The following is a 20,173-nucleotide window of genomic DNA, read 5'->3' as shown; positions in this document are numbered from 1 at the left end:
TCTCCTGTTTCAGATACGTTTCCCAGTATTCTGTCAGTGTGGGAGTCCTGTAACCAGAAGGTGCCACACTGCCATCACAGTGACCCAAGGGTGCCAGCGGGACATAGTGTTCTGAGGTCTGTTGGCAGGCTCTCTCTGCTTTGCATGTCTGGGCTCACCTTGACTCTATGCCCTTGCCACTTCCTCTTGCAGCTCAGACTGCCACGTGCCCAGGAGCGGCTCGGGAGCACCTGTATGTTTAGGTTTGGGGTTTGGTTTTTATTTTTCTTTAAAATTTTTCAACTTTATCTTCTCTCTCTCTCTCTCTCTCTCTCTCTCTCTCTCTCTCTCTCTCTGTGTGTGTGTGTGTGTGTGTGTGTGTGTGTGTGTGTGTGTGTGTGTGTCTCCCTCCCTCCCTTCCTCCCTCCCTCCCTTACGTGTGTGCACATATAAATGTGTAGGCAAATCAGCCTTAGGTGTCCTCAAGTACACCTTTAATTTTGAGGCAGAATCTCTCACTGGCCTGGAACTTGACTGGTAGTCTATGCTGGCTGACAAGATGCCTGCAGCCTCTCCCTAGTCCTGTGACTGAAAGTGCCACTGCACCTGGTTATTACTATTATTATTATTATTATTATTATTATTATTATTATTATTATTATTTTCAATGAGTGTGTACGGGTGTGAGTGTGCTCATGCCTCTGGGTACATGCAGGTGGAAGTATAGGACAGTTTCAGAAGTCATCTCTCTCCTTTCACTCTGGGCTCCAGGCATCAAATCCAGGTCATTGAGGTTGTACAGCAAGTGCTTTTACTTGCTGGAGCCATCTTGCCAGCCTGGCTTTTATGTGGATTCTGGAGATTTAAGTTAAGTCCTACATGAGGTGTTACCAACTGAGCCCCCCCACCCCGCCCTCCGCCACACTCTTGTTTTAACCAACCTGTCTCCATCCCTGGTCTCTGGTTCTCGGGATTCTTCGAGATAGTTAGCTGAACATGCAGTTGCTGTGGTGGCCACGCTGGTGACTTCATTTTGTCTATTGTATTTCTTACATTTAGTACTTCTGACTCCAGCCATGTTAGATGGGATCAATGGTGCTTTTAGGTTTCTGTGTCCATCTTCCAAAGACAAAGTCTGTTTTCCTGTCTGATCAACACTTCCAAAGTGTGCACATCCCAGGGAGCCTCTCTTAAAACTACTCTCTCCTAAAATGGAAGTGGTTTTACCTTCCCCAACAAAGCCCAGGCCTTAGAAGGAGATAAACACACATCCTGACTGGCTCACACAGAACTGCTCCAAGAGATGGAACACCAGCCATCTTCCCTGTAACCTGTCGATGTAAGGCAGAGACCAGAGAATTTCTGTAAGCTCACAAGCCGGTTAGGCTAGCTCACACAACAGCAAGCTTAAGAGAAACCCTGGTGGGAACACAGTGGAAGGTGGGAATGATGCCTGGAAGTTATCCTCAAGCTCCCTGTGTTCACTGTGACACACACACACACACACACACACACACACACCACACACGAGTGAGGGGTGGACACAGAGAGAGAGGCAGAGCAGCACACTCACAGTGCTTATGTATTAGTGCTTAAGGTGGGGGATGCTAGAGAGATAGATGGCTTACCCATGAACCGAAGTCAGCTGTGGTAGGTTTCTTCTAGAGACCTGTGAGAGCCAACCATGGTTCTGATACACACACTGAAATGCAGGTAGGAACTTCTCTGAGAGCCACACATCCACAGCGAATGGCAAACTGCAGAGACCAGACAGGTGAGTTCAGAACTCATGCTTACAAGCTGCATTTTAAAAAGAGGCTAGTGTTTGGTCATCTTAGACATAGTCCTTCATAGTCCTATCTGAGTAAGGCATTCCTCTGCCAGTATCTCAGCTATGTAGTAGATACTGCTGAGTTTTTCTACTTGTAACATTGTGGAGTTCCTCTGTTGCTGTTGTGGTGTTGCATTCAGCCAAACAATCTTAAATGGCCAAGCTTGATGCAGTGGGCCGCTATGATAATTTCATTCATGTGACCACTCTTCTCCTTTACATCTTGTAATCTGTTGTGGGAGCTGACTTGAGAATCTCTTCTTGGACAGTCAGGAGGGTTTGATAAGAGAATCTAACAGCCAGGCATGCTTCTGAGCCCTGCGTCGTCAGTAAGAACCTGCTTCAACCCTACGCCAAGGATAGGTAGGACCTAGTCTTTCTTATACAACCTGCATATCAGGACCATTTGCGAGACTGGGGCGGGGTGGGGGGGTGTGGCATAAAGACAGAGCAGTCCTCTCTGTCTGGATGTTTTTATTTTGTTTTGAGCACCCTTCTGTTCAAACATGAGTGTCACCATCATACCACCGAGCCAGGTTTGTAGACTCAGTCTCTTGTTGGAAATGTTCCTAGAGCCTATATGCTGTGTACTATATGGCTCCAGCAGAGAGAGACAGAGACCCCTCCTCCAGATGAAGAAAAGCAAAATCAGACCCAAATCATTTGAAATAGAAGGTTAAAAAAAAAAAAAAAAAAAAAAAGCTCCTCAGCTGCCATGCTTTCCCCAGAAGTAGGGTGTACTTGAGTCAGTCGTTTGAACAGATAGCTAGGTGCCTATTAAAATTCCAACCAGTCCTGTCTCCATAGCCATCAGCAACCTCCAGGGTAGCAGAGTCCCAGGAACCTAGAAGTCACTACCTCTCTGTGGACCTTGCTTTGTCTTATCTCTGTCTCTTCCAGTTCCAGGATAACAATATCAGTAACATCAATAACAGCAGCGGCTGTTGAGTAACAACCTAAATCCTCACAGATTCTAAATCTCTTACGTGGTCCTAGTTGCAGCAGTCTCCTGCAGTGACACCCACCCCTCTAGTCACCACTTTGTCACTGGCCAGGGCCAGGTGGGAGGGAGCAATACAGCCATCAAGTCTGTGGTGAGTCCTAGTTTTTTAGCAGCAGAGATCATTCTGTGGTCCCTAGCAAGGGACCCTGGAACTTGGAGTTGACTAGCAAGGTCAGGGTGGACAGCCTGGACAGCAAGAAGGATGAGGAGAGAGAAAACTGGAGCTGGGAGCACCGTCTGGGATGTACACCCAGGCCGAATCCCACTAATGGGGGACTGCAGGAGTGCTCCCCATCAGGGAGTCAGTGCAGTTTCCATGGGGATGTAACCTTTTCCACCTCCAGGACTGTCAGAATGGGTCAGGCCCAGGTGGCACGGCTTCTGAAGGCAGCTGCTGTCGAGGACAGAATCAGTCTTCACTGGCCCCTCGAGAGCCATGCCACCTGCCCCTTAGCTGACGCCTGCCCCTGAGCTGCACGGCTGCTGAAGGCCGCTGCTGTTGGATGATAGATGGCTTTGCACACTGCCTCAGGGGCTGTGCCTAACAGGTCTCCAAGGCTCTGATGTCCAGGGGTATGACATGGGATGAAGATGCCTTGTGCCCCTCCCTGTGGTGAGGTGAGGTGACTGGTCCCAAGCCCCCCCCCCCCACCTTCTTCTGTTGAAGAAAGTATGCTCATTTAAAAAAAATATAAAAAAAGGTTATTACATTTGTTTATTTTCTTGTTTTGTATGTGACACACACAATAAAGTAAAATATAATTTACCTGCATTTCAAGAGGCCATTTAAATTTAACTTCAAAAAAGCCTCTATCTAAATTACAGGAAAAATGACTTAGTCCCTGAGGGGCTGCCCGCTTTCAGTCCGTTCTGCTGTGCCAGCCTTGCCGGGCCAGCGAAAGCCCTGGCACTGTAGCCTTTTAGAGATGGACAGTGGAGTTAGAGGATGCAAAGAGGGGTTCGCTTCTCAGTCACTTCCCTGTGCAAGCAACTTTGGGGTGGTCCTGTAACCTGCCAGTCCCCACTGCTAGCCTCCCACTCCACACCATTGCTCCTGATGACCCCAGGCTACCCAATGAGTAGGTAGCTCTCTTGTTTTATTATTAGTGAGAGTGTGAGTGTTGGGGGAGGGGGCATGTGCACACAGCAGTGACTATGTGAGGTCAGAGGACAAAGGGTCGGAGTCATTTCTCTTCACCAAGTGCTGTTACCCACTGAGCTGCCTCCCTGGTCGTGAGTGCCCTGCTCTTGGTTCCCTCCCCTCGGAGGGTTTTGAGGCCGTTACTTGTATGGGTACCTGTTTTTTCAGGAAGCACTCATCAGGTTGTGATGAGTGTAAGATCATATAGTCCCAGATAATTTAACAATGTTCCAGTCCAGTCCTTGCGATAGCTTCCTGAGGAAGAAAACAGGCATGGACATGGGAAGGGTTTTACTCAGCATCTATGAGCTGCTGGGTAACAGAATTAGCTCCAGGCGGAGCCTCCAAAGCCTGAGCTTGCTTTGTCTCTCCCCTCTTGATCTTGGCTTGTCTAGATGACACCATGTCAGGGTTGACCCTAGTTACACCTCCACTCTTGGTTGCGCTAAGTCCCAGCCTCTGGCTGTGCCATTTTGCCACATTAGTCTTTTTTATCATTAGTATTGGGATTGGGATTGGGTTTGGGATTGGGATTGGGATTGGTATTGGTATTGTATTGGTATTGGTATTAGTATTAGTATTAGTATTAGTATTAGTAGAGTGTCTCTATGAATCTCTGAACTGGAGCTGCGCATATAGAGCTGGCTGGCCTCAAATGCACAGAGATTTGTCTGCCTCTTGCCTCGAGTGCTGGGATTAAAGACACTTTTGACCACGCCCCAGCTCCCTCCTGTATTCTAATGGAACACCAAGACCGCTATGTCAGCTGTGTTTGGTGTGAGGCTTTCTGATCAGTCCCAGAAGGTGGCATCAGCATCTCTTTAGCTTCCAAATGCTCCAGGAGCTAAACTCCGAGTGCCCTGGGGAAGAGCTCTTGGATTCTTGCCGTCGTTGTTTTTGGATGTCTACTTTTTTCTTTTCTTTTTTGTTAAAACCGCTCTCAGTTGTTCCCATGCATCTGAGACAGGGCCAAATCAAACTTGGTGCACTCCAAACCCGCAGTCCAAATGTCGAGAACTTCTGTGCCTTAGAATTAAGAAACCTAAATCCTTAAGCAAACATTCATCAGTATTTTCGAGTCATGATCCCATTCCTTAAAAGGCTAGGTGCGCAGAAGGATGAAGAGATCGAGCCAGCCTGGGCCTGGAGCTAGAACAAGGCGGCAAACCAGCTTACTGTGAAAGCCTTTCCCTAGCCAGACGCTTACATCCTTAACAATGGACAGGACGAGTTCCTGTGTTTCTACAGACAGAAGCAGAATCAAAATACAGATGTGAGCTTGCTCCTGCTTGACGTGCATGTCTCCGCACACACACCCTTTTTAAAGCACCCTCGGCACTGGTAGCCACCTCGTCTGCTGAGCATGTTTGCCTCCTTTCCTTCTGTTACTCGTGTTTACTGTAGTTCTCTATTTGCTTACATTATAATCTCACGTCTTATGTTTACAGAGAACATAGGGCAGAACCTAAAGTTCCCACCCTGATACAGGCAGCCTGCCAAAGCCAGGGTTTGGCATATGGAGGGAAGTCAGAACACCTACCTTCCCGGCCAAAACCAGTGTCTGTCTTGAGGAAGTTGCTCTTACCCTGGGGAAGAAAGGGCCTTCAGCCGCTCATCTTGAGTGCAGTCCCTGCAGTGTCTTTCCAGAACGTCTCCAGAAACCTGGTGCACATGGATGTGGTCATTGAGTGCTTCATGCCTGCGCCCTCTAGAGCCCCTGATGTCCCTAGAGGACACACTGTTGGAGTGGGCTCCCTGCAGCTTCATGCCTGCACCCTCTAGAGCCCCTGATGTCCCTAGAGGACACACTGCTGGAGTGGGCTCCCTGCCAGCATACCTGACAGGGTGTCTTCCCAGCAGCGCACTGTATGGCAGCTCAGATGAATCTCATAGCAACAGCCTGAGAGATGGTCTTCCCACTGGAGGCACCAGAGGTGGTTGGCTGGCTTCTTTGGGCCTGACTGGCAGAGACTGGGATCTGACTTTTCTCTCTGTCTTCAAGTCCCTGTTTATTCTACTCTCTACTGGTGAGGTCTTCAGTTCTGCTCACCATATGGCAGTGTTTCTTTACTTAGACAGCTCAACCACGCGTAAGTCTGAAACTTGGTTTCAGTGCTGGTGGTGTCACCGGTGGTCGCGTACTTCCTGGGCATGTGTAAGGCCCCAGTTCAGTCCTCTGCACCACCACCACAACAGCAATAAAGACAACACTGGGGCCGCAGAGTCCCGCCTCATGCCCTCTGGTGTACTGTGGTAGCTCTTCAAAGCATAAGAATTAGGTCTCCACAGCAGCCTTGCTGACTGGGTCAAATCGGAAAGAGAGGCCTGCTTTCCTGCCACAAGCCTCTAACCAGTTCTCCACAGTGAACTCCTGCACTTGGTCTTAAAGCAACCTCGTGGTTAGAGGAAAACTGAGGGATGGTGGGTTCCTCTCTCCTTTTTAGGCAACTGGTTGCTGGGGAAATGAACTGGAATTAGGCCTCTCCTAAGAAGTAATTTACTGTGCTTTTGGTGTTGCCTGGAATGCATTTCCTGGACCTTGTTAGTTGTTCGTTTACAGTGTATAGTGTGTGTGTGCTGCATGTGTGCACAATGTGACGTGTGTGCATGTGTGTGTGGTGCGCTGTGGGTGTATATATCTGTGTGCGTGTGTGTGCACACGCCATGATGCACTTGTAGTAGAGATCAGAAGACAGCTTTCAGGAGTCAGCTCTTGCCCTCCACCATGGTCCTGGGACTGGATTCAGGCTGTTATTCTCAGCAGCACAATTCTAACCCCTGGAGCCATCTCGCTAAGTGCCCTCATCAGAGGTTCTGTGACTTGTTCTCATAAGGCCATTGAAATCTAGATTGTGTCCTGCTTGCTCCACATGTGCTGGGCTGGTTCCTCACTGGAAATGTAAGCACAGTCAGAGGTGGACATGTGCACTCTGGGAAGAAAAAACTTGTATATTACAGAAAGGTGGATATGGCAAACATTCTGACTTTGTACCCAGCCTGGGCTATAGAGAGATGGCAGAGATGGGATCTCGCCTTCAGGAAACTCTTTGTCTAGTAGGAGAGACATATCAGCAAGAAGATTGCATGGGCCTCACAGACTTCTACAGAGCCATGAGTCTCAAAAGATGACTTGCCCAGTTGGGTCAGAGATATGAGGGACAGGACAGGGGTGTACATGGAGGCAGCTGCCAGGAAAGACCCAGCCCTGCCACAGTTGATATTTAGAGGTCTGGGGAAAGCTAACCCTGTCTTGATGTAGCCCTGGACTGTGCTTCCCACTCAGGATACTGGGTGGAGCACATGTCCTTTGGTACTTTGGACAGTGGGGAGATAGGAGCCTGAGCTCCGCTTGCTAGCACCCAGTAGCTACAGATCAGTTCTTAGATGTATGTTGGTTGCTTTTCTTGATACTTTGACAGGCGCCTGAAAAAACTACTTAAAGGAGGAAGGGCTTCTTGGCTCACAGTTTGGAGTACACAGTTTATTATGGCAAGGAAGGCATGGCAGCAAGAGAGTAAGGGGTGGGGTCACACTGCATCTGCTGTTAGAAGTCCAACAGATGAGCCTGTGCTCAGCTCCATCTCCTTTCCATTTGGTCCAGGACTCCAGCCAATGAGGTGGTGCTGCCCACATATAGAGTGGGTTTTCCCATCTCAGTTAACCCGGTCCAGAAACTCTCGGACTCAGACATGCCTAGAGGTTTTTATCCTAGATGATTCTAGACCTGTCAGGTTCCCGGTATTAACTAACAGACTGCCGGGTCACTTCACCTGGATGCCAGCTATGGCATGTTTTAGAGCTAGTTACATGATGCTCACATAGCTGAACATAGGGAGTTTGTAATCCCAACATTGAGTTTGAGACAGTTGAGACTCTTGACTGAATAAGTATCTTGACAGCTAAGGCCTGTCTTCCACACTGCTCACCCCTTTGTAGGCCTTTCTGGAACAAGGTGCCACACACTTTCAGAATACCCATGAATATCTTTTCCACTTCCCAACCCTTGTCAGCAGCCTCCTAACCCCACCCTGCTGCACTAGAAGACAGCCCCTCAGGAGCTTGTCTCTGGGCCTCCACATCCTGACAATGCCCCCTCTGAACCAGCCTCCTTACCCTTCCCTGCACAGTGAAGGCACTGACAGGTCTTTCCTACCCAACTGGATCTCAGTTCCCACACCTAGGAAGCAAACTGGTCAGGACTGGTCAAAGACACAGCCGATAGGAAAGTTGTGAGAATGAGCAGCCACAGACTTCCAAGTCCATAGCAAGGAGCACAACAGCCACCAAGGAAATACAGGGAGGAAGGTCTTTTTTGAACAGGGACATGTTCCCAAACAAAGAACAGGAGACAAAGTGACTTAAACCCATTATCGGTGACAGGCACCTGGGAGTATCCAGATGTGCTTGGGTGCGAAGAATTCTACATGAAACTGTCCCGGGATCAAAAGCGTGCTCTGGTGTGGTGTGGGAGGGCCCAGGAGGGGCGGGACACCCACGTGAGCCCTGTATGAGGGATAGCTCATGTCCTGGATCAGTCTGGGGCAAGTGGGCAGGAACAGTGGTAACCATTGCAGTGACTATAGCAAGTGGTAGCACTGTGCACAGCATTCTCTGCATGCTCCCTTCCGGGGGCTATTACTTCTGACCTCACAAGACACTTCGGGTAGATTTTATCAATGTCTCCTTGCCAGGAAGGTTAACGTTAATGGCAACTTTTCAAGGTAAAAAGCATAAAGAAGAAATAGATCAGATCACTCTGAGGCGTATGAGCCATTTTATACACTGTCGCTGAGATTTTGTGTGTATGTATTCGTGTGTGTGGACTCTAGAGGTCAGCTTCCAGTGTTGGTCCTCAGATGCCATCTCCTTTTCCTTCGAGACGAGATCTCACTGGCATAGAGCTCACCAGTTCCGCAAGGCTTGTCACACCGCCAACCCCAGCAGTCCCCTTGTTCCCGAGTCCTAGCACTGAGATTACAGTGTGCCGCCCTACCTGGCTGTTTCGCGTGGGTCCCGGAGTCAAACCCGGATCCTCATGCTTCCACAACATGGCACTTAGCCATCACGCGCCCCACCTGAGATTTCAGAATGAGGGACGTCACATGCTTGGTGTGAGTAGCATGACTCTCCGTGGCTGTGACTATGGGAGCTCTCTGGACTGATGAGGCACGTCCCCCCAGAGCGGTGCTTGCAGAGAAGGGCAACCCCAGCCGCTGACGGATGGGGAACAGAGGTCTGGCCCCTGCCCCTTACAGAGACGACTGCGAGATAGTTGGTAGGCAGTATCTAATTCAAGTTCCCCAAGTGACCAAAGCGTGCGTGTGGCCTCAGAGCCCAAAGCTGGCTTGGCCCAAGTGGCCTGTCTGGGCGAAGCTACCCCACAGCCCACCCCCTGGTCTAGCATGTGACTTCGCAGGTGGCTCAAATGCTGTTTCCCAGGACCATTCACTTGTAAGGATGATGGGCCAGCAAGATGGTTCAGTGGGCAAAAGAACTTCTGAGCTGAAAAGAAAGGCAGCAGAATAGGCTGGAGAGATGCTCAGAGGCTAAGAGTATTCCTGCCCTTGCAAAGGACCATGCATCACAGCTCACAGCTGCCTGTCACTAGGTTTTAGGGCCTCTGTGGGCATTCTTGTGAATATAACCACACAGACATGCATAATTAAAAGTAATTTGTTTGTTTGGTTTTTGTTTTTTGTTTTTTTTTTTTTTTTTTTTTTTTTTAAGACAGGGGTTTCTCTGTAGCTTTGGAGCCTGTCCTGTAGCCTCACTCACTGTGATGTTTGCCTGAATGCAGTCCTGGGCTCCATCTCCAGCCACTGCGGCAAACTGGGCTGGTGATAGCTGCGTGAAATCCAGCACCTTGGGAGGTAGATACGGGGATCAGAAGTTCAAGGTCATCCTCAGCTATATAATGCGTTAAAGCCCAATCTGGGAGACAGACTTTCTAAAATAGGTGGATGGATATAATTAATTAGTTAGTTAAAAGTTAAAAATTCAAGGTAAAGAGCATCATGAGCACAGATTCCTGGTCACCACACAAGAGATTCCCTAGGAAAACAGCCTTCTCCCAGACAACCAGCCCCTCCCAGGGACACCAGTCTAGAAGACTGATTCTTCTCCAGGCTTTCTGTCAGAGGGTCCCATTGGCCCTTGGAAAATATTGACTTTCAGGTCCTAATCTTCCAGGGTAGAGATTCTCTACTGCTATGGTTAGAATTGCCCGAGGGGGTCCTTCTCTGAGATGCACTGTAGGGAAGGCCTGAGAAGCCACGTTGCTAAGCAGATCTCAGGGTGGTGGGCAGCTGTGAATACATTGCAGTTGCAGTAGCTACGTGAGTGGGACACATTTGGAGACACCCTGCTGAAGTTTTGGCCCCAACCCCCAGGCCTGTACTTCTTTTTTCCACACAACAACCCAGGTTGTTTTTAATTTCCTTAGGCAGTATTGGAGGAAGTGGGTCATTGTATGACTTCTGGAGCCACACAGGAGTGGGGTTTGGTCTTTTTCAAACTCTTGAAGCAGGCCCCACTCACTCTGTGGTCCCCTTTCAGGTGGTGAGGGCTGCCGAGGAGGCTGCATCCACACTAGCCAGCTCCATCCACCCCGAGCAGTGCATCAAAGTGCTGTGCCCAATCATCCAGACGGCCGACTAACCCATCAATCACTGCTGCCATCAAGATGCAGACAAAAGTGGTGGAGAGGATCACCAAGGAGTCCTTGCTGCAGCTGCTCCTTGTTGACATCATCCCAGGCCTGCTGCAGGTACGCATCCCAGTGAGGTCCAACTCAGGCTGTTCAACATGAAGAGGGGCAGACCGGACGCCCAAGTGATGAAACTGTCGTTGGACCTACATCGTTTCTATTTGCAAAGTATTTGTTTGCATATTTGTAATAATGAGTTCATTGTGGCCTTTTCATGCTAGGCCTTTTGTCGCATCTCCCCCATTGCCTTCTCCTATCTTCTCCTGAGATCCCTTCCCTCTTCTGCTCTCCATGTCTTCATTTACTTTCTGCTAGTTTGTTTGATTTTAAAAACTCAGGTTTTACACAAGAGGATATTCCTCCAGCTGATGCTTATTCTAATTTATTAAAATCTAGCAAAGCCCATTTAGACACAGTGCCCTGGTAAGGCAGCAGAAGGGTCTCAAGAGCACACATCCGCTGATAACTAGACTAGAAATCTTCCTATTCCTTCAAACCTGGTCGCTTCCTACGGGTTTCTTCCAGGAGTGTGGGTGAGGGGTCATTCACAGGGAGATGAGTCCCTGCCAGTGCTGCGCCGATGGAGAAGATGTCTCTCCCTTCCAGCAACCATTAACTACCTGTCCATGCTTGGATGAGGGATTAGGGGCTCGTGGGCCCTCTCCTACCCCCCGTGACAGGATGTTGACAGGCCCATTTTGCACAAAACACATCTTAGCCCACGTGCTTCTCCATGCAGCAGAGGAGAACTGGTAGTCATATCACCCTGTAGCTCCAGGAATGAACCTTCTGTTTAGTGTAAACATGCGCCGTGCATGGCTTCTACTAATGCCTTTTACATATCTCCTGTGGCTCGGCCCTGGGCCAAAAGGGCACAGGGAGTATACATCATGCATGCTTTGCTGTCCTGTGTCTGTGTTTGATGGAGCTCTCCTGCTCCAGAGGCGTCCTAGCCTTCCAGGAGACATGGCGGGACCACATAGCATGAAGCGGACAGTGTCCTGTGCTTTGTCAACATACAGAGCAGGCATCAGTGGAGAAAGGTAGAGAAGCCAGCTTCCCGTTTCATGCATGCTGCTGTCTGCAAGGGTTTGCTTGGACTTAGTGTTGAAGACTAGATTGTCCCAGAGGAGGGAAGACACAAAGGCTGTGCAGGGCTATCTGCAGCAAAGCACATGGCCCCCGTTTTAGGTGGGACATGAGGGACACAGGAAGTCCCTGCAGTCCCTGGACAGTAAAGAAATCTTGCTTTTAGGAATGACCTGGTGTATTTTTTAAAGAGTGTGTGGTATGCGCGTGCGTGTGTGCACACGTGTTTGGTCAGAGAACAGCTTGAGGGCACTCTGTTTTCCCCTTCCACCCCGCAAGTCCTGGGACCAGGCTTGGCAGTACATGCCTTGCCTCCTGGGCTGCACCCCCAGCCCCTCTCTTTTCTTTAAGCCATTTCCTCAGGCAGTTTGCATCCACTACTAGGAGGAACCTGGATGAGTATTTGTTTCTCCACTGCTCCCTGGGGTTTTCTCTTTCCATTCCTCCTCCCTCTTGCCATCTGTATTGTTAGCACCCTGTAACAAAGCAGCCAAGCTGGCACCCACGTCCCCCTGCCCCTGCTGCCACTCATGCAGCCATTCACTTTGACCCTGCAAGGCCAGAGCTCTCTGGATTCACGCACAGGTCTGACAAGTTCAGGGTTGCACTGAGGGTGTCTGGATGCTGAAGCACTGATGGGAGGCACAGCTTTGATCTTACTCTCTGTCCCCTCCACGCTCTAGGGTTACGACAACACTGAGAGCAGTGTACGGAAGGCCAGCGTGTTTTGCTTAGTGGCAATCTATTCCGTAATCGGAGAAGATCTGAAACCTCACCTTGCACAGCTCACAGGGAGCAAGGTATGTATAGTATTACCTGCTGTTGCCTGCACCTGGGCCACTAGCTCATCGTGAGCCCCTTGGTGGCAGCTTTTTTTGTTGGGTGTGTTTAGCTGTCTGACTTCTCAGAAGACGTTTCCTCTGAGGTGAAAAGGACTGGCTATGAGGTAAAACCATGGAAGGTGCTGCTGAATGACATACCACAGGCCATTCTAACCGATTTTAAAAAGACAACCTAACTTTCAGTGTATTTACTGAAGGAAGACAACCTTGCTCAGAAACAGGTTTCCCCCACCCCATCCCTCATGGAATTATTAAAGAAATTTACCTCAGGGTGGGCAAGCCATTTCAGTGGGTAGAAGTGTTTGCCATGACTGATAGTCTGCATTTGATCCCAGGACCCACATAAAGGTGGAAGGAGCTCTCCAGCTTCCACACTCATTCTGTGGCATGCACATGTGATGCAGTAATAAATTATTTTAAGATTACCTCATCCTTGAACAAGTTGCTGAACCAGAGTTGAGTGTCTTGTGGCCATCAGCGGCAGGATTGGCTGCCTTGCCCTGGGCCTGCTGCACCTCAGGCCCTGCTCCATACACTTGCCATGCCAGTGGAGAGCAGAATCCAGGGGCGCAGGGCCCTGCTCCTTGTCAGAGGAATCTTCTAGTGAGATGCCTTTCGAGTTGGGCTGCCACCTTGACACAGCTGGGGAGCACCATAGCCAGAGCCTCACTTCCCCAGAATGTGGGCAGCTCTAGGCCCTGCTACAAGGCAGGATTCCCTCAGGGACAAGAATAGTTATTCAGTCCCTCCAGCCTGCCTGAGGGTGCACACTACTGCCTGAGAAGAAATATGTGGGCAGTGGTTCCCTTCGGTTCACCTGCCACCTTGACACTGCTGGAATGCATCATAGCCAGCTCTCTTCCCACCACCCCAGGGGCCTTGCTTATGGAACTCACCTGTAAAGTGTCAGAAGTTCCATGGCTAGCAACCCCAGCCATCTCCATGCCAGGAGCTCTCCCTCTAATTGTAAGGTCATTGCCCTTAATGGCTCTACACATGTCAGATGTCCCCCAAGAGCAGAACTAGCTAAAGCTGAAAACCACTAGTCCAGAGGACATACTTGAAGACAGATGGGAAGAGGCAACAGAAGCACGTGGGCTAAGTTAGGGTGAAGCTGGGAGTGTTGCCTAGCAGCACAAAGCCCTGGGTTCCACCCCACATTGCATAAACTGGGTTTGGTGGTTTTCATCTGTAAATCAGTGCTCAGGTGGAGGAAGAAGGATCAGAAATTCAAGATCATGATTAAAGGCTAGCCTGAGTTACATGAGACTCGATGGATGGATGAATTGATGGATGGATGGATGGATGGATGGATGGAAAGACTAGTCTGAGTTATATGAGAAGATAGATAGATAGATAGATAGATAGATAGATAGATAGATAGATAGATAGATAGATAGATAGATAGATTTGCCTTACCTGACCCAGTCTCCATGTTCTTCCACCTCCCTTCTGTTTTGCCAGGACTCTGATCAGATCACTTCCCCCCCCCCCCCAAGACAGGATTTCTCTGTATAACCCTGGCTGTCCTGAAAGTCACTCTGTAGACCAGGCTAGCCTGGAACCACCGCTGTAGACCAGATTAGATCTCAAACTCAGACTTGCCCCTGCCTCCCAAGTGCTGGAGTTAAAGGTGTGCAACACTACACCTTGCTCCAATTGCTTTTTTCGCTGTTGATGAAAATGGTAACCATAGTCACACAGCTTTCCCTTCCTCCTCTCCTCCTCTGCCCCCTCCACAGGGATTCAGGGGTGACTTGGCTACAGTGGCCACCATCAAGGCCCGATTTATAAAGTGGATTGGACTTACAAATAAATTAATCTAAAAATATTCCCGAGCCTTTTCTGATATATATGAAATATGCATGTCTCTTCCCTCGTGTGGGTTAGGTTCTTGCTCTATTAATTGTACCTTGGTGCACACAATTTTAATTTTAAGGAATAAATTCGTCTATATTTTGTTTGTTTGTTTGTTTCCTGGACTGCTGGGAGTCCATTCGAGAAATCATTGCCACATCCACTGTCACGAAGCTGTTGTCCAGCTTCCTTGTGAGTGTCAGGTTTTACACTCTCACATCTCTTAGATTCAGGTTGGTTGTTCGCGTGGGTTGTGTTTTACTCCTGCCCCTTTCCATCCTGTTTGTCTGTTTGTCCTCCCTCCCTGGCAGCTTTGCTTCTGCCCCACTGTCATGCCATAGGCACATGATTTCATACTCCCATGTAAGGTCCAGGAACCACATATGAGAGAGAAGTGTTTGTCTTTCTGAGACGGGCTTAATTCCCTTAATATGATTATCTCCAGTTGCATCCATTTTCCTGCAAATGACATAACTTTGTTATTCTTTATGGCTGAAAAAATTCCATTGTGTATGTGAACCACGTTTTCTTTATGATTCCTCTGCTATTGGCTACCTAGTTGGCTCCATTTGGGTTACTTTTTGTCTGTGGTGTTAGGCAAGATTAAACTGGATTGTGTTGCAGATACCTGTCCATCTCCCAGGATCATCAATTTGCTGTGAAGATAATCTTTCTATCACAGTCTTGATACCATTGTCAAATATCTGTGGGAAGGGTTCCTTCTGCAGGCTCTGTGCCATTCCACTATGTACATATGCATAAGTCCTTATGCTCGGCCACATGCTTGTGTGTGTGTGTGTGTGTGTGTGTGTGTGTGTGTGTGTGTGTGTGTGTGTGTAAGCCGTCCTGCATGTGACCTGGTACCTGTGTAAAAATCAGGACAACTTGCCACTTGGTTCTCCACCATATGGGCCCTAAAAACCAAACTCAGCTCATCAAGCTCGGGAAAAGTGCTTTTTCCTCTGCGCCATCTCACCAGCCCTGGTGTTTTGGGATGTTTGCGATAAGGTCTGACTCTGCAGCCCAGACTGGCTTCAAACTGGGCCTTCTGCCACAGGCATGAGCCACCATACTAAACTTAATTTTCCCTTTTTTTTTTTTCTTTTTCTTTTTGCAGTGCTGGGGAAAATCAAAGCCAAGGCCAGCATAAGTTTCATGGGGCCAAGCACACTAATCTCAGATGTGGCTGGCATCAGCAGGTGTCTGTGGGAGGGGCCTGGGGAAGGAGCAGCTACAGCACAGGGGCAGAGGCATCTGGGTCTTTGCCTGGGCTATGTTGGCCCTGCCCCTATGCACCTTCCTCAGCAGCTCTGACAGCCCAAGCTTCAGGTCACTTGTTCTCTGAGCTCTCCCCATGCGCCTAGACCCTGAGTTAGTCAACAGCACCCCAGCAGAGCATCTGGGAACCAACTGTCTTTAAGCACCGGCCTGCTGACCTCTTCCCTGCTTCTTGCCGATCTCCCCTGCTCACGCGTCTCTGTTTTCTTCTCTCTGCAGATGAAGCTCCTCAACCTTTATATCAAGAGGGCCCAGACCACCAACAGCAACAGCAGCTCCTCCTCCGATGTGTCCACACACAGTTAGTGGGGGCCGATCTGTGCAGAACCCACATGGTGGTGCCTCTGAGAAGCCCCATCAGCTGTCTAGTCCCTTCGAGGAGGCCGCACATAATTTATTACAATCAGTATTTTGGTCCCTTCCAGCTTTTGTGTAGATTTTGCTGGTATTGAATGTAACGGGAGCAAGGCCTGTTATGCAGTCTCCCTAGAAACAAAAGGACTGAGAACAGAGCCACACTTACACGTGTCTTGCACCACCTGCTGACATCACCAAACCATGGAGGGCACAGTTCTTAGGACCCAGAGCTCTCCAGCCCATGCTTGGTACACAGTAGCATATTTTTTTCAGCCCACACAGACCTGGGGGTGGTTTGGGGTGTTGCTGTGTTCTTTATGCCTATGTTCCTAGGGCGTGGTCACATGGGACAAGACCCCCCCCCCCACCTGTGGTCCACCTGACCATATGAGAGGCTGTGTGTGTGTGTGTCTTTAGGTATTGTCTTAAGAGAACTTGTCAAAGTGGGACTGCAGTCTGGGCACAAAAAGGACAACAACCTGGAGCTGGCCTCATGACAAACAAGTCTGCCTTTGGGGACAGAATCAGTAATGCCACCAAAATTTTCATGGTTGCATTAAATAAAAGGTGACTTCAGAATGTCAAGATTGGAAACAGGCTTGCATTGTGTTTCCTTCCCAGGGAATCACTGGCCTAACCTCTTGAAGGTCTTTTGACCCAGAAACTAATGTAGAGTCTGGCTAAATATATTTTGATTAAAATTCTTAAGCCAAATGACAATTCTTAATGCAATCATGCAAACTTTTTTAGGCTGGCCTTGGACTTGGTATCCTCCTGCCTCTAGCCTCCCAAATACTAGGTTTATAGACATGGTCCACATGCCAGCAAAAGATTCTTTGGGGGTGTTAATTTTAGCAGAGCATGCACCCTTCCAGTGCAGAGCCCACTTCAGAGATGAAAGGAGAGGTTGGGCACTTGAATTCTCAGCCCTGATTCCAGCCCTGCTCTCTGACCCGCCAAATGATTTGGTTGGCCGTGGTGGCGCACACCTTTAATCCCAGCACTTGGGAGGCAGAGGCAGGTGGATTTCTGTGAGTTCTAGTCCAGCCTGGTCTAGAGTCAGTTCCAGGACACCTGGGGCTCTGTCTCAAGAAACAATCAAAAAGAGGTAGGGAGGTTGAGAAAGACCTATGCTGTATTTAGAAATACACTGAAAATGAAGGCCCTGTGTGTTTGTTTGTGTGTGTGTGTGTGTGTGTGTGTGTGTGTGTGTGTGTGTGTGTGTGTGTGTGTAGAGTGGCTCACACGTATAACTGCCCCCACTGCTGCTGTCCGGAGAACTCAGGGGTGCATTTTAAGGATTTGCTATTATTGACTGGTCTGAAATCAAAATATAGCAGGACCAGACCTTTGTTTTAGTTAAAAAACAAAAAAATCCTGTCTGTTAAGACTTTATTAATGAAATTCCTTCTCACCCTCCACCAGGGTCCCTGTGTTGTAGCCACAATGCCTTGTAGAATTGTGCATCTTGGCCCGATTACTTAGGAGTTCTCTTATGCCTAATGCAGTTAGAAGGGCCCTTCTCTGGAGTTCTCTGCCCCACAGATGGTCACCATGTCCCCACCGTAACTGGACAGTTCCAGAATATTGCCTGATTTCCTCACGGCACTCACGAAGGGCTAGCCTCAAGTGTCACGTGCCCTCTTCCACCTGAGTAGAAAGAATACAGTCATTTCACAGGTCTCTTGGGCTCAATCTGAAGACCGCTGCCCACGATGCTGAGGAGACTCGCATGCCACCACCACCTCACGGAGGGCAACCGCTCCGCTCCTGAACCCTGACAGCTGCTGCTGCCTTGCCTTGCCTCCACCTCCCCAAAGGACTCTGCTGGAAGCACCTAGACCCTGAAGGACTCTTGATGGCTCCCGGAACTGTGTTTGCCTCCCCATCTATCTTGACTCTCCAGGGCCTTGAAACCCCCTACCCTGTATCCAGGGGGACTGCTCATCTGACTTCCTGCTTCCTGGCAAGCTGCCCCTCCCTTGCTGGACAGGCGCTCTCCAGGTGCACTCCTGCTGTGCGGCCCTGGTGCCCGCAGATGGCCTGGGCCTGCCGCCCGGCCCGCCGTACCTGTGGCTCACAACAGCTCTCCACCACCTGTGCAGCTCGCGCAGCAGGTGTGTCTCAGACGTCTTCTGTTTCTTTCTCTGCCACCCTTACGGAAACTCACACTTTAAAAGACAGCAGATTAGAACTTTGTAGACCCCCAACCAGGACTCTGCTAACAATGTTTGGAAGAAATAAATGCTCTGAAAACAATCAGCCACCAAAATAGCTCACACGCATGGTCCCTGCGCCCCCAGATTGGGTGTTGTTTGTTTTGGGGTTGGGGGGGCTTTTTCATGTTACAGCCATAATCTGTATTTATATCTTATTTGTTTCACCCTCCAAGTGTATCATGGCAAATGTACAGATTTTTTTTGTTGTTGTTAATAATGTGCTAGGATTTGCTAAAAAAGAAAATTAAAAAAAAAAAAAAAAGACCTCGAGTTTGCCCTGGAATATGCGGCAGTCCAGGGAAAACTGTGTGTGGTACTGTGAGAATCCTCAGGTGACCTGCAGTTTCTTCTCAGATTGTCAGCATCCTGCTGTGTGTACACAGACCCTGAGAGCACACCTCTGTGTGACAGTAAAGGGTCAAACGGAGAAGGTCAAACTGAGTAGTTCAGCCAGTAATGGCACTTGCTTTGTGGTCCTGACAACCTGAGTTTGATCCCCAACCCTCCAGTCTGCACGTGAAGGCCACAGTGAATCTCCTCCCTGCCGTACACATACAATAATAATAATAGATTTGAAAAGAAAGGCCAGGCATGCCTTAATCTTAGCACTCTCGGAGGTTTTCTCTCTGTGTGAGTTCAAGGCCATCCTGAGCCACATAGTGAGTTCCAGGAGAGCCACAAGCTGTCAACAAAACAGAAAACAAAAGACCAAGTACTGGCTTGACGGTGCACAACTTTAATCCCAGCACTTGGAGCAGATGGATCTCTGTGAACAAGCATGTTTGTCTACAGCTTGGTCTACATAGCAAGTTCTATGCTAGCCAGATCTAGATAGGCAGACCACCCATCTCAAAAAAAAAAAAAAAAAAAGAAAGAAAGAAAAGAAAAAGCCAGGCAATGGTGATGCACACCTTTGATCCCAGAATTTGGGAGGCAGAGCCAGGTAGATCTCGGAGTTCAAGGCTAGCTTGGTCTACAAATGAATTCCAGGACAGCCAGGGCTACACAGACCCTGTCTCAAAATTAAGAGAAGTCCAACTGTCTGGGAAACTCTCCCTCATCCAGTGTCTCCCATCAGCCCCTGCTGTGTGATGAGCCAGGAAACTGGGGGCACGTGGGGTATGAGTCCCCAGCCCTTCTCCAGAACAGCTGCCTGAGCAAGTTCCTGTCTGGACCCCATTTTCCCAGCCAAGCAACAGCACTCTCTTCTAGAAGAGCTCAAAGCAGGGAGGATACTGACCCTGGCTCCGAGACTGAACCAAACCTGGTGAGAGCGAGTGCTAGCCTGTGCTGTCTCGGCTCTGCAGCTCTTGGACCTCTGTAGGCCTGGCACTGAGTGCTGGGCGCCAGCAGTAGTGTGGCCCTAGAAGAGGGCACAGTGGAGTGGCTCCACAGCCTCCTCGAAGCCTGGTAATGTAACATTTGCCATACTGGCACCCACTACCACTGAGCAGTTCCCATCCCTGCTCTCCCTGAGGGCCATGTGTGTGGTGTGCATGCAGGCCAGCGGACAGCAGGTGGTCCTCGAGGGCTGGCCATTTCATTGTTTAAGAGAGGGTCTTTCACTGATTGGATTTCACCAAGTAGGCTAGGCTAGCTGGTCATTTGCCTGTCCCCACTTCCCCTGCACTCGGATTACAAGTACACAGTTCTATGTTTGACTTTTTAATGTGCGTTCTGGGAACACACACAGGTACTTATGCTTGCAAGGCAAGAGCTTTATCACCTAAGTGTGAGTCCGCCCTGACTCTGAATGTAGCGTCTACATTGTATGTAACTCTGAGAAATAGTCAAACATAGAATTCCACTTTTTATAACGGCCCTAATTTGTTTGATGGGTCACGATGTCCTCACGGTTCTTCCATGATATA

General features: G+C 49.2%; 1 protein-coding gene across 1 annotated transcript in view; it reads left to right on the top strand.

Moving 5' to 3' along the window:
- Clasp1 (cytoplasmic linker associated protein 1) overlaps window positions 1-18,553 on the top strand; it is a 212,633-nt gene extending 194,080 nt beyond the window's left edge. Inside the window, exons 36-38 of the mRNA XM_038349426.1 lie at window positions 10,510-10,720; window positions 12,433-12,549; window positions 15,946-18,553. Of these exons, the coding sequence (XP_038205354.1) occupies window positions 10,510-10,611 (102 nt within the window). The 3' untranslated portion in view covers window positions 10,612-10,720; window positions 12,433-12,549; window positions 15,946-18,553. The remainder of the gene's footprint in view (window positions 1-10,509; window positions 10,721-12,432; window positions 12,550-15,945) is intronic.
- Window positions 18,554-20,173: the final 1,620 nt, after the last annotated feature.

This window comes from Arvicola amphibius, chromosome 12, assembly GCF_903992535.2.
Source record: "Arvicola amphibius chromosome 12, mArvAmp1.2, whole genome shotgun sequence".
NCBI classification, from domain to species: domain Eukaryota; kingdom Metazoa; phylum Chordata; class Mammalia; order Rodentia; family Cricetidae; genus Arvicola; species Arvicola amphibius.
The sequence above is the reverse complement of the archived record's forward strand: the minus strand, read 5'-3'. Positions and strand labels throughout refer to the sequence as shown.